The 13,502-nt window shown below is 53.8% G+C and overlaps 1 protein-coding gene across 2 annotated transcripts in view; it reads left to right on the top strand.

Moving 5' to 3' along the window:
- The window catches only part of Inpp5a (inositol polyphosphate-5-phosphatase A), a 176,945-nt gene that overhangs the window by 146,084 nt on the left and 17,359 nt on the right, over nucleotides 1-13,502 (top strand). For both annotated transcript variants that reach the window (XM_090345575.1, XM_090345574.1), the window contains exon 9: nucleotides 3,859-3,943. In XM_090345575.1, the coding sequence (XP_090201701.1) occupies nucleotides 3,859-3,943 (85 nt within the window). The remainder of the gene's footprint in view (nucleotides 1-3,858; nucleotides 3,944-13,502) is intronic.

Raw genomic sequence — 13,502 nt, 5'->3', positions numbered from 1 at the left:
CAGTCCTTACTCCACATGCATACACAGATGAAGCCAGAAGTAGCACTGTGGCTCAAATGATAGAGTGCTAGCCTTGAACAAAAGAAGCTCAGGAACAGTGCCCAGGCCCTGAGTTCAAGCCCCAGGACTGGGAAGAAGGAGGAGGAGGAGGAGAAGGAGGAGGAGGAGGAGGAGGAGGAGGAGGAGGAGAAGAAAAAGAAGAGAAGGGGGAAGAGGATGAATGGTAGTTTGTATGACTGGGCACTTGGGGCTTGTGCTTGTAATTCTAGCTATTTAGGAAGCTGAAATCTGGGGAACAAAGGAAGCCAGCTTGGGCAGAAAAAGGAAAGTCAGTGAACCTCCATCTCCAATTAGCCAGCAAAATTCTGCAGTGAAGGTGTGGCTCAGGGGTAGATCCCCAGTCAGGAGTTAAGTTCAGAATGAGCAGCTCTGAGTTCAAGTTCAGAATGAGCAGCTCTGAGTTCAAGTTCAGAATGAGCAGCTCTGAGCTCAAGTTCAGAATGAGCAGCTGTGAGTTCAGGTTCAGAATGAGCAGCTCTGAGCTCAAGTTCAGAATGAGCAGCTCTGAGCTCAAGTTCAGAATGAGCAGCTCTGAGTTCAGGTTCAGAATGAGCAGCTCTGAGTTCAGGTTCAGAATGAGCAGCTCTGAGCTCAAGTTCAGAATGAGCAGCTCTGAGTTCAGGTTCAGAATGAGCAGCTCTGAGTTCAGGTTCAGAATGAGCAGCTCTGAGTTCAAGTTCAGAATGAGCAGCTCTGAGTTCAAGTTCAGAATGAGCAGCTCTGAGTTCAGGTTCAGAATGAGCAGCTCTGAGTTCAGGTTCAGAATGAGCAGCTCTGAGTTCAGGTTCAGAATGAGCAGCTCTGAGCTCAAGTTCAGAATGAGCAGCTCTGAGTTCAGGTTCAGAATGAGCAGCTCTGAGCTCAAGTTCAGAATGAGCAGCTCTGAGTTCAGGTTCAGAATGAGCAGCTCTGAGTTCAGGTTCAGAATGAGCAGCTCTGAGTTCAGGTTCAGAATGAGCAGCTCTGAGTTCAGGTTCAGAATGAGCAGCTCTGAGTTCAGGTTCAGAATGAGCAGCTCTGAGTTCAGGTTCAGAATGAGCAGCTCTGAGCTCAGGTTCAGAATGAGCAGCTCTGAGTTCAGGTTCAGAATGAGCAGCTCTGAGTTCAGGTTCAGAATGAGCAGCTCTGAGTTCAAGTTCAGAATGAGCAGCTCTGAGTTCAAGTTCAGAATGAGCAGCTCTGAGTTCAAGTTCAGAATGAGCAGCTCTGAGTTCAAGTTCAGAATGAGCAGCTCTGAGTTCAGGTTCAGAATGAGCAGCTCTGAGCTCAAGTTCAGAATGAGCAGCTCTGAGTTCAGGTTCAGAATGAGCAGCTCTGAGTTCAGGTTCAGAATGAGCAGCTCTGAGCTCAAGTTCAGAATGAGCAGCTCTGAGCTCAGGTTCAGAATGAGCAGCTCTGAGTTCAGGTTCAGAATGAGCAGCTCTGAGTTCAGGTTCAGAATGAGCAGCTCTGAGTTCAGGTTCAGAATGAGCAGCTCTGAGCTCAAGTTCAGAATGAGCAGCTCTGAGTTCAGGTTCAGAATGAGCAGCTCTGAGTTCAGGTTCAGAATGAGCAGCTCTGAGCTCAAGTTCAGAATGAGCAGCTCAGAGTTCAGGTTCAGAATGAGCAGCTCTGAGTTCAGGTTCAGAATGAGCAGCTCTGAGTTCAACCCTCAGTATCAGTGCACACACACACACACACACAAACACACACACACAAACACACACACACACACACACACACACACACACACACACACACACGGATGAAAGGATAATCTGCTACCCTAAGAACCTCCTCTTAAATGCTTAAATTGCAAGTTGATTGTGATTTCCAACTAAATAGAAAGACAACACTTTTTGTGGAACTAATAGCAGGTCCTAATAGCCAAGAGGAAAATGAGAAGAAGAGACAATATTTAAAAGAATTGTCAACAGGGCCAGAAGTTTGGCCTGATGGTAGGGTGCTTGCCAAGCATGCATCAAGACCTGGGTTCAATTCCTTGGTACCATATACATGGAAAAGGCTGGAAGTAAGCGGTGCTGAGGCTCAAGTGGTGGAGCTCTACCCTTGAGAAAGCCCACGGACAGCGCTCAGGCCCTGAGTTCATGCCCCAGGACTGGAAAACAAAAAAAAATTGTCAACAGGTAGGGCTTCTCTGTAAAAGGCCATGTGAGAGAAAAGCAGACGGGAATGAGTACGATATAGGAGGAGGCGGAGGCAGTCACTACAGTGCTGTGTGGAGGGGGCACACGTGGTGGGAGGTGCATTGAGCATTTCTCGCAGGTACCTTTAGCACCAGGCTGGGGAGGCCCCGTCCCAGATGGTGAAGTGTAACAGGAGAACCAGGAGCTGTGAGGGGCCCGGCACTGCCCAGGGAGGGAGCCCAGCAGACTGCAGGCCCAGGCTGGTGGAGGACCCCAGGTCAGTGCTGTGAGCTGAGCTCAGCAGCCCCTCTGCAGAGCCGGCTACACAGCGCCCCCCTCGCCAGGCACTAAATGGAGCAGGAGAGCAGCCAGGGCCCATAGGCTGCTCCAGGGAGGGCAGTGACCGCATTCTTACTGCCATGACGACAGTGCCTGTCAGAAGCTCCCTGCACCCCACACCAGAAGGGCTGCTCCTTTCTCCCTCTCACCAGAACGGGAAAACCCCCGTTCTGATTACTCAAGCACTGTCTCTAGCCTACAGTGCTTCCAGCACACTGGCATCCTGAGCTAGCTCCAGCTCTCTCCACAGACAGCAGCACAGAGCACTCACCTGTGCCTGCCCACCAGTGATGCATTAGCGTTTCCCGATTTAAAACAATTAGCTCCTACTCTCCTGGCTAGTTCCTGGGCATTAAAAATAGTGCAGCCTTGGGCCGGGAGTTTGGCCTAGTGGTGGAGTGCTTGCCTAGCATGCACGAAGACCCGGGTTCAATTCCTTGGTACCACATATATAGCAAAAAGCCAAAAGTGGTGCTGTGGCTCAAGTGGTAGAGCCCTGTCCTTGAGAAAGCCAAGGACAGGGCTCAGGCCCTGAGCTCAAGCCCATGACTGGAAAAAAAAAATGCAGCCAGCTGGGTACAGTGGCTCATGCCTGTAAACCTAGCTACTCAGGAGGCTAAGATATGATGATCACGGTTCAAAGCCAGCCCTGGTACTAAAAAGTCCATGAGGCTCTTCTCTCCAATTAACCACCAGAAAACCAGAAGTGGCACTGTAGGGAGCACTGGCCCTGCATGGAGGTCAAGAGCCCATTGGCCCAATTGTGACCATACCACATTCTTGGGAGATCCGGCTATGCTTTCTAGGAAGCTGCTCCCACAGTGCCAAATAGTCACGTTCAGGGGTGGGTGTGTGTGTGTTTCCATGGAAAGTCTTCATAAAGGGATCTGAAGGATTCAGAATACATCAAAACATCTTCCTGCAGACAACGGCACCGGCTAGTGCGTGCGCTTTCTAACTTGGAGGCTGTGTGCCACCTCCCTCGAGGCTGAGCTCGGCCAGTGGTCCAGGCAGGTCCACCAGCAGGCCTCTCCCCTCTGCTACGAGACTGAGCACTTTGCCTTCCTGGGTCTCCTGAAAGCTGTTGTCACTGGGCAGCTCTGTCTTGGCCCCGTTTGCTCTGAGTTGTGGTTGCTGTTGCCTGGCTGGTGAGGTCAGAGCCGAGTGCTGTCTGGCAGCCATGTGCTGGAGGGAGGAGTGAAGATGTGATCACCTGCAGTGGCAGCCAGCGGCCCTGGGGGAGCACGGAGGGGAGACGAGAGGCTGCCTGCCCGGACCTGGTGCTGCTGCTCAGCATCGTGCGTCAGTGACCTCTGTCTCTTTCTCTTCTTAGAATCATCGACCAGCGGTTTGAGAAAGTTTCCTACTTTGTCTTTGGAGATTTCAACTTCCGCCTGGATTCCAAGTCTGTTGTAGAGGTAGGCGTTGCTCTCCCAGGCCCCACTCCCACCAGGCTCTGTACGCCGGTCCCCTTTGCCGGCCATGTCTGCATGGCCCTTCTCACTGATGACAGTCAGAAGAGCGAGGGACTGGGATCCCTCAGCGCCTCGTGGCTGGCCAGCTGTGTGGTCAGTTTTGGTCTTCAGCTGAGCAGCCCTGTGCTTGCAGGCCGGTGGCCTGCTCCAGGGACAGCTCCAGGCCTGTGGAAGGCCTTGGGCAGACAGCTAGGATTATCAGGCTTCTAACCAGTGATGCTCTAACTGTATTTTGGCTTTTTCCCCTCACTACACACATAGAATTTATAAAAGCCCATTTAAAAATTTGTATCACCTGTCTACAGCTCCCAAGCACCCACCGTGGGACCAGCCCAAGGCTGATGTCAGGGGGAGGGGCTGGTGTCAGGCAAGGCTCTGGCGTCGGGCGAGGAGCTGGCATCAGGGGAGGGCCTGATGGGGCACTGGGCTCACCAGCTGTGGCTGGAGCACATGGGGCTGGCTCTGGCTTCCTCTGCTCTGGGAGCTGGCTCTGCCATGCCCTCATTCTTTTCTGGATGTCATGTAACTGGGATGTGTCACTTCCCTGCAGAGCAACAGGAGAGGGTCTTAACAGGGATGCTGTGTACCTTCTGCCCTTCCTGCACACAGTGTGGGGCAAGCTCAGACCAGCTGGCCTCCGTTGGCCTTCCGCGTGCTTGGCCTATACCAGGTGACTGACACATGCTACTTTTCCAAAAGAAAACTCTTTTTCTTCTGGAGGTACTGGGGTTTGAACTGAAGGCCTGGAATTCAACCACTCGAACCACACCCCAGCCCTTTGGTCATTTTTCAGATAAAGTCTCATGTTCTGCTGGTGCTAGCTTCAGGACAAAGTCAATTCTCTCTTTTCCTTCCTTCCTTCCTTCCTTCCTTCCTTCCTTCCTTCCTTCCTTCCTTCCTTCCTTCCTTCCTTCCTTTCATCATGGAGCTTAAACTCTGGGCCTGGGTTCTGTCCCTGAGCTCTTCAGCTCAAGACTAGTACTCTACCATTGAGCCACAGCATCACTTCTGGTTTTCTTGTGGTTAATTGGAGATGAGACTCTCAGACTTCTGTGCCTGCTCAAGGTGCAAAGATGTCAAATGGAGGTCCAGGGGCAGTCCACTTGTGTGTTCCTGTTGGGAGAAGCTGTGTTCCAGCTGAAGTCTGGGGACAGCCAGAGGTCCTGTGCCAGAGCCACCCTCAAAGTGGCCAGGTGAGAGTCCATGTTCTGGCCATGTGTCAGTCTCAGGGTATGCTTCCTTTATAGTCCCACTGACTGGCTCATGTTTCTGAAATGATTCAGTGTATCACAGTTGTAATTATTTATTGACACACATAAATGATCAGTCTGTGCCTCATGCTGTGCTGATGGTAGTTGTTTATATGTGTGAACAAGAAGTGCAGCCGTTCTGTTTTGGTACTTTTGTGCAAATGGAGAGCTGAGGTCAGAATGCCTGATCATGAAATGGAGGGAGGAAGGCTGAGCCTAATCTTAGAGCTGTATTTCCTGTCCACACAGAGTAGCCAGAGCCCTGCTGTCTTCCACAGCCACATCTGTCTATGAGAGCCATTGGACAGGGCAGTGTACCCTAAGTGGCCCCAACCCCCCAGTGAGTCCTCCCTGAGAGTGGGGCACTCTACAACCTTCCTCAGAGTGGGGCACTCTAGAACCTCCCTGAGAGTGGGGCTCTCCAGAACCTCCCTGAGAGTGGGGTACTCTAGAACCTTCCCGAGAGTGGGGAACTCTAGAACCTTCCCGAGAGTGGGGAACTCTAGAACCACCCTGAGAGTAGGGCTCTCCAGAACCTCCCCGACAGTGGGGCTCTCCAGAACCTCCCCAACAGTGGGGCACTCTACAACCTCCCCGAGAGTGGGGCACTCTACAACCTCCCCGAGAGTGGGGCACTCTACAACCTCCCCAACAGTGGGGCACTCTACAACCTCCCCGAGAGTGGGGTACTCTAGAACCTCTCCGGGAGTGGGGCTCTCCAGAACCTCCCTGAGAGTGGGTGCTCTAGCACTGGGCGACTGGTACCTGCATGCTGGTTGATGGTCCCCCACACTTGAGAACCCCAAGCTCCTGGGCCTTGCTGTTAATATGTGCTTGTGAAAAGGTGGGAGGAAAATCAGTAGTTTTTCACTGAATTATTTGCTCAATAAATAAATGGATGTGTCTTAGATCCATACTTTAATTGTTGGAGGGGTTTTGTGGGTCTTTAAAACCCATGCAGATAGTTGCTGTTTATTTGACAGAATTGTCTATGAATCACATTTTACCTACACTTCCTTATGTAAGTAAAATGAACCTAATGGGGAATATGGAATAGGACTTTCTTCAGAATAGTTTTTCAGGACTAGTTCATGAGGTGAAAGCTCGGGAATTAGACTCCCCACAGCACTCGTGGTAGCTAGCTGGTTCTGGGAACTGAGGTACCTAGCATGCAGCCAGGGCCATGTGCCACCCTCCGTGTGGCCACTAGCCTCTACCTAGGAAGAGCTGTCCCCCAGAGATACCTGGCTCAGTTGGCTCTGTCCTGCACAGAGAGTACTGCAGAACAGAAAACTGCCCTCGGGGACAGTCCCATCCTCTTGGCAACCAAATACCACCCGAGCATCCAGCGCATGTACCACTTCAGCCCTGTCTTGCTCGCCGAGGGCTCAGGCCCATGCTTCTCTAGACTCAGGCTGACGTCCACATTGCATAGAAAAGTCCGCCTCAGTGCCAGGTACACCCTGTCCTTGAAGTGTACCATCTTAGGAGGGCAGCCTCTGCCACACATGCCAGCCTCAGGCCTGTGTGCTTAGGAATGTCTGTGCCTTCAGCTTGAGCAGGCCCCTAGTGGCTTTCCGGTTGCTGCTGAGTAAAACTGCGAAGGGACGGGCAGGTCACCTGCGTGTCCAGTGATGCCTCCCTGCAGGAGAAGCTGTGAGGAAGGTGGGCCGCTGAGTGCAGAGCTTCTGCCTGAAGGTGCAAGCTGGGGTCTTCCCGGCCACCGGACCCCCAGTGTCATCCAGGCCAGGAGCACCTCAGCAGTCCTCTCCAGACAAAAACGAGCGTTGCTCCTCAGAGTCTGTTGGAACCCAGGTGTCCTTTGCTGGCACTGATGTGTCATTGAACCCACCCGTTGTGTCCCCTGTTCTGTCCTCTACCCTGGGCTTTTAGAGGAGCAGAGGGCTCTGACAACCCTTCCCTGTGGTTCTCATGACACCTTTCTGAAGCCATCACATGGGCTGGCAAGATTCATTCGAGGTTAATTAAATCCATCTCCAAAACAATGGGAGGCCAGTGAGTGGAGCCTGACTGCAGTAAATTAAATGCATTAAATGCAGCAATTGTCCATCGTGGTGGACGGTGTGAGTCCTCTGGCCCCGGAGGCTCCTGGAGCCCAGTGGGGACCTGCTGGTCGTTCTCCGGCAGCGAGGAGGATGGGGATTGGACAGCACGGCCTATGAAAGAGGCGCTGTGTGTGCAGAGTGAAGAGGAGGCTCTGTTCCCGGGACCCAGCAGCTTCTTGCATTTCAAATGCAAATGAATGCAAACATGCTTGCAGAGCAGAACCGAAAAGATGACACTGTGATCAAATTTGGCACTACTTAAGCCATAATTAAAACATACACAAATTAAATGCGATTATCATGTGCCATCTAATAGGACCATGCGTCATTACACTAATTAATCGTGCAGCTCTGGCTCAGCCCTGTGGTGGGGAGTGTTTGGAGGATATGTTTTATGCCTTGCGTGGTGGCAACTGGCAGCTGGGGTGCTCAGCTGGCTGTGGTGACACAGTGTGACAGCGGTGCCGGGAGTACCCGTCGCTGCATGGCTGGGCCACACTGCACCTGCCGTCCGTCACCTCCCTGGCAATGGTGACACAGTGGCAGTGATGGATGAGTTTTGGAGGTCAGGGGCTGTTCTAGAATTAAGTTGCCGGCTGCTGACAGGTGTGTGCTCAGGTGTAGGCCCAGGTGGGCCTGTGGGTAGCGTCGCCCTGCCAGGACAGAGCTGTTTCCAAAGCTGCCTGCAGCAAGGCTCCTGTATGTGCCTCCATTGGTTGCTGGTGTGGAAGAGCGGTGTTGTAAACTAGCGTGACACACAGCCCAGGACCACAGGCTGAGCAGAGCCTGCAGTCTGCAGGGGCCACCGTGACCCAAGCTCACAGATGCCTCCTGGTGTCCAGGCACAGCTGTAGGCCAACCAGAAGCTGACATCACTCCTGGCCCTTACCTGATGGCCCTCAGCACGTGGCTGTTTTGCCCTCAGCCCTGACCGCTGTGTCTGAGCTGTAGCTCCAGTGTCACTAAGTCCTCATTGAGCCTGCTGTCTGCCCTGCCCTTCTGCACACAGCCACTGCCGTGAGCACGGTAGGCCCTGTGCAGACCCTGCTTCCCAGAGGGCTCCTTCACAAAGCACTCTCCCTGGCTTTGCTTTAGGGTAAGCATGCCTCAAGCTAGCCTGTGGCCAGCAGCCTGGAGCCCTGCCCTGTATCCCCTCCTCCGAGGAGGGCTTCTCCAGGACTTGTCCCCAGCCCCAAGTGGGAAGGCACACGAGCTCTGTGGAACCCGGTGGCTCCTTGGGTTTGGAGCCAGAGCGTGTCTTCTTTATTCTCTGCTCACGGACACCCACAGTGAGCTCGGCACGTCCTGTGAGAACCCCAGGCCCAGTTCATTGGGCCTGTGTCTCTACTGCCTGGTGTGTCCACCAAGGCCTGTCCCCCAAGCTGCTCACCTACCTCCTGGCCCTCCGTTGAGCCGCCAGTGGGGGAGGGATGGGGAGGGTCTGAGGGCCAGGCTGGCAGTGCTCTTGCTTCTCAGCTGTGCATGGGTGCTGTACATCCTGGGAAAGGAGGCTGAGAGGTTCGCTAGCCAGTTAGTTCAGGCTGACTTTTATGTGCCATTCAGTCTTGTGTTTCTACCAAGCATGATTAACCCGCATGTGGTATTGTCCTTGCCAGGTGTGTTGATGTCTGACCTCCGTAGGGTTCCCCTGGCCTCTCCACATGGGGTCTTCTACCTCAGAGGCCCCTCATTTTGATGCACGCACCTTATTGTCGTGGGCCAGCCAAAACTGGTGGGACACCAGTTGGATATGTGATGACGTTGGGGTATGTAGTGTGTGCCCACCATAACTGGGAACGATGGGAGAATAATTGAGATTCCCTTCTCCTGAACCCCCAAATTCATGTGATGAATACAGATTTCAAAGCCTTTGTTTTGCATTTCAGAGCAAGCAGTTAAGTGTCGGATTAGTTGTCCTTATTGTCTATTCCATGAACATGTTTACGACATGAAGTAACATCCAAAAATGTTAGTTATCAAGGACTAGTTCAGCAATGCTAATTTTGTGTTTCTTAAACTCAGGTAGATATCCAGTGATCTTATCAGTGAGAATTTAGCATTTGAATTCTCAGTGCCCACTTGGCAATGTGCTGTGCTAGTTAACTTATGGCGTGGCGGGGGGCTGCAGCTGTGGAGCTGGTTGGGGATCCCACAGCCCAGTGTAAGCTTGAGACTCTAGATGAATGTGGCCCTCCATAGAAAACTGTTGCATTGATTTAATGGTGTATTACACAGTCGACACACTCATGTTAATGCTCAGTATTCCCAAGACAGCTATTTTTGCCTAAAGAAGGTTTGTCCTCCAAATCAGTTCTGTTTTCTAGATGCATTCAGGAAATGAGAACTCTGTGGTAGGGATTTCCTGCAAAGTCGTTTTCAGGGAAACCTGTGTGCCTGCCCGAGCTCTTTTTGTCCCCCAGGCCACATGTGGGGACAGCTCTCAGCTTGGCCCAGCCCTGCGGGATGTGGAGCTTGTATGTGTAGCCCTTTGTGTCAGAACATTTTAGTGGCCAGAAATCACCTAAGAACCATGGATGGTTAGAACCACAGTGGTGCTGTGGTGAGTTTCTGCTTCTCTGTCTGTAGCCACTTTCCAGAGACAAGCAGCCCACCCGGTCCTGTCTCCATGCTCAGCCGGTTCTGTGGGCCAGGTTTCCCTGCCTGCTGAGTACGAGGTCTTGGTCTGGGGTCTGGCTGCTGCTGTCACAGTGCTGGTTCACACCTCATGGGGTTCATGGCTATTAGAACCAGAAAGCCAGCTTCCCTGTAAAGGGAACCCCAGCACCTCTCACTGCCAGCAGTGCCCCAGATGAAGAGAATCTGATGCAGGTATTTCCGTGTGCTCTGGTACACTGGCTCCCATGAACCACCAGTTCTCTAGCCTGGCTGCCCTCTGCACCAAAGCCCCAGTGCATCAATAGAAGTTAGTTAGAAGGTCTCAGCCTGAGTCCCAGGGCCCCCTGGATGGGGTAGCACGCGGGGCTCAGCTGCCCATGGCCCCTAGCCATGACTGTGTCCCAGCCCTGGGCCTCCGAAGGCCTATGACTGGATGTGGAGCAGGCAGAGGCCTGTGTGAGTGGAAAGGTCTCAGAGCCTTGCTCCGTGAGTACAGACACGTATCTCTGTCCTCCTTTCCCCAGCCCGCCCTGCATTGGTGCCCTGCCAGCGAGGCAGTGTACCTAGCTGTGCGGTCCCTTTAGCCTGGCACTGGCCCCGAGTCCAGTCCTCCTGGGAAGTGGTGCAGGGGAGGGTGGTGCTCCCGCTTTACTCCTGGCAGTCAGTAGCCCCGGAGACCTAACTGTTCAAACCAGAGCTTCCCACCCATGCTGGCATCGTCACTGGAGTCCGTGGCTCTGCTTCTAGCAATTTAGTCATGTGAAGCAAGAAGTGCCGACACACCGCTCAAGTTCGCCTCCTGCAGTGGGATCCAAGATGGGCCATTGAAATTCATGATGTCGGCTCCATTCCCTGCAAGATTTATCACGGACAGCCTGCGCCTGCTTCAGCCCCTTTCTAAAATACCACATACATTCTTTAAGGACCATTTCTTCTATAAGCGTCGCCTTTCAGACGCTCCTAAGGACATCTGTTTGTGGCTGGAATTTGGCCTCCGCAGCCACTCCTCACCCCTTTGTCAGAGGCTTTTGTTTCCGATTTCATGCTATCAGAGATTCTGCATGTTTTACTGCCTGGAGTTGTCAAAGGGATAAAAGCTCAGGAACGGGGTCATGTTTAGAGGGATGGGCATGAGAAATTGGTAAGATGTATCTGCAAGCCCACCCACCGGTCAGCAGAGCCAGGTCTTCAGTGAGAGAGAGCACGTGGCCCCATGCCTCCTCAGCTGGTACAGGCCAGCTCTGCTCTTTGCTCCATCGTCTGTAGACTCCCTTCCTTCGTTATCCCCTGGTTCCATGTGAAGCTCACAGTGCTGGCAGGCAGGCCGGCGTGTAGAGTTAAGGTCACCTCTAGGGGCAGCCTGCTGTGCCTCTGTGTGGCAGGACATCTGCGAGCCACAGGTGGTGGTTCACGGACCTGCACGGTCTCCTGAGCAGCAGCTGAGGAATGCCCTTTGCAGGAACCCTCAGGAACTGCCAGGCCCCAGAGCTGAGGCCTGGCTTCAGAGTACCCTAGCCTCATGGCACAGACCATGGAGATAGGGGTGGAGCGGGAGGTTGGAGCTCATGGAGAGCAGGGGAGCGGGCCTCCCAGAGCTGGGTGGGCCCAGTTGCCCTTCCTCCGGCTGTGTGGTAGGAAAGCAAGAGGCTGTGGTCGCCGGGCCTGAGTTGCGGCGGGGGCAGTCGGAGCTGAGGCTCCTCAGGAGGCTTCATGGTGCTGCCCCAGGCCCGAGACATGAACCTGCAGGAAGAGGCCTTTTCCATCATCTGCAGCCTGTGTTAGTTTCAGTTCAATGAGAAAACGTAATCCAGCCCTGAGGATTCATATACTGTGCAGTCCACGCCTGGGACTGAGTGGTGCCCCATTATCTGGGTCCTGGCAGAGCCTGGAGCAGCGTCATCCCAAGCCCAGGACCCCTGGATTCCAGAACACGGCACCTGAGGCCATGTGGCACATGACCACAGAGCGTGCTTGCCAGTGGCACTTGCCGGTGCAGCAGGCAGGAGCAGCAGCACAGTTTTCTCTTTGGCCTGATGTTTGCCGGCCTTGGCCGGCCTGTCTTGCTCAGGCTGTGACCTCTACCTAAGACCCCACTTGCTCTCCCTGACCTCTCTGCTGGGCAGAGCAGGCACATGGAAAAGCCAGGGCGGGGCCTGGGCTCTTGTCTGGAGGTGGAGTAGAGCCTGGCTGTCACCGTCTGGTCAGGTCCTGTGCACCTGCGTGGTGGCACAGCTCTAGGCCTGTTCTTCTGCACGGCTCTTGACCATAGCACTGGAAAGCTATAGGCTAGTAGGGTCCACAAGCTGCCCTTAGTATAAAGTCTTGAACTTGGTGGGAGTGTTGGTAACGCTTGGGTCAGGCAGGGGAATGATTCGGTTCCTGAGATGTGTGCCACTGTACACATGCCCATCAGAGCCTGTGATCACCAGTGACTTTGTGCCAATCTAATGAGCTAAAAAATTATGTGCCGCTATCTCCCACTGTCACCAGTGTCCTGGGCTGGTGACACCAGGCTTGGCAGCCTGCGTGGATGCTGGCAGGCTGATGAGACAGGATTCTGTGCTACATGCCCAAGGGCTCCCTCGGCCTCAGCTTCCCAGCAAATTCCTGGAGACAGAATTGCTGTCAAGAGCCAGCCAGGCCCTGTTCTGAGCCACCCTTCCCAGAGGCCTCTGCTGCAGCCACTGACGATGCAATGAACTCTAGGTGGCTTTTTCAGAATAGCATTTGGGGATATTTCTCTTCTTTTCAAAAGAGCAAAATCCGTTCCACAGCGGTTGAGCTGGGAAGGCCGGACCTGACCGCTTTCTGCATGAGTGGTGATGGCTTCTCTGAATTGAAAGGCAAGGGGAAAGGCAGCTTTGCTTGCTCGGCCCCTGATCAAGTCTTTAAAACCTGTGAATGGGACAGTTCCATGGGAAGGGGTGTGGGAGAAAGGAGGCGGGCCAAGAGACCTTCAGATGTCTGTCACTTTGGAGCTGCCTGAGCGCTGAGATAAAGCAGTTTTTGCTGGCATTTCATCCGATGCCTTAAGGAGACAGAACTGTGAATTTCCTGACCCTCTGTCTTTGGTGGCCACAATGGCCTCTGCCCCTCAGCCTGCCTGTTTCCCTCTGCATTCACAGAAAGAGGCTTAAGCCACTTAAGCGCATTAGCAGCCTGGGGGCACCCAGTAGGCAGGGTGGCCTGGTGGCCTCGTTGTTTAGCTATGTGCCCTAATCCCCTGCAGTCAGACTGATTTGTGACACGGGAGTCCAGAAGCCACTTCAGGGCTTGGCCAGTTAGCTGACCTATGCTGGGGTGTGCTCTGGGCATGGTGGGCCTGGCCAGTTAGCTGACCTGTGCTGGGGTGTGCTCTGGGCGTGGGGGGCCTGGCCAGTTAGCTGACCTGTGCTGGGGTGTGCTCTGGGCGTGGGGGGCCTGGCCAGTTAGCTGACCTGTGCTGGGGTGTGTTCTGGGCGTGGGGGGCCTGGCCAGTTAGCTGAACTGTGCTGGGGTGTGCTCTGGGTGTGGGGGGCCTGGCCAGTTAGCTGACCTATGCTGGGGTGTGCTCTGGGCGTGGGGGGCCTG

This window comes from Megascapheus bottae, chromosome 15 (genome assembly GCF_031878675.1).
Source record: "Megascapheus bottae isolate mThoBot1 chromosome 15, mThoBot2.hap1, whole genome shotgun sequence".
In the NCBI taxonomy this organism is placed as follows: domain Eukaryota; kingdom Metazoa; phylum Chordata; class Mammalia; order Rodentia; family Geomyidae; genus Megascapheus; species Megascapheus bottae.
This window is presented reverse-complemented; position numbering and strand designations above follow the sequence as displayed.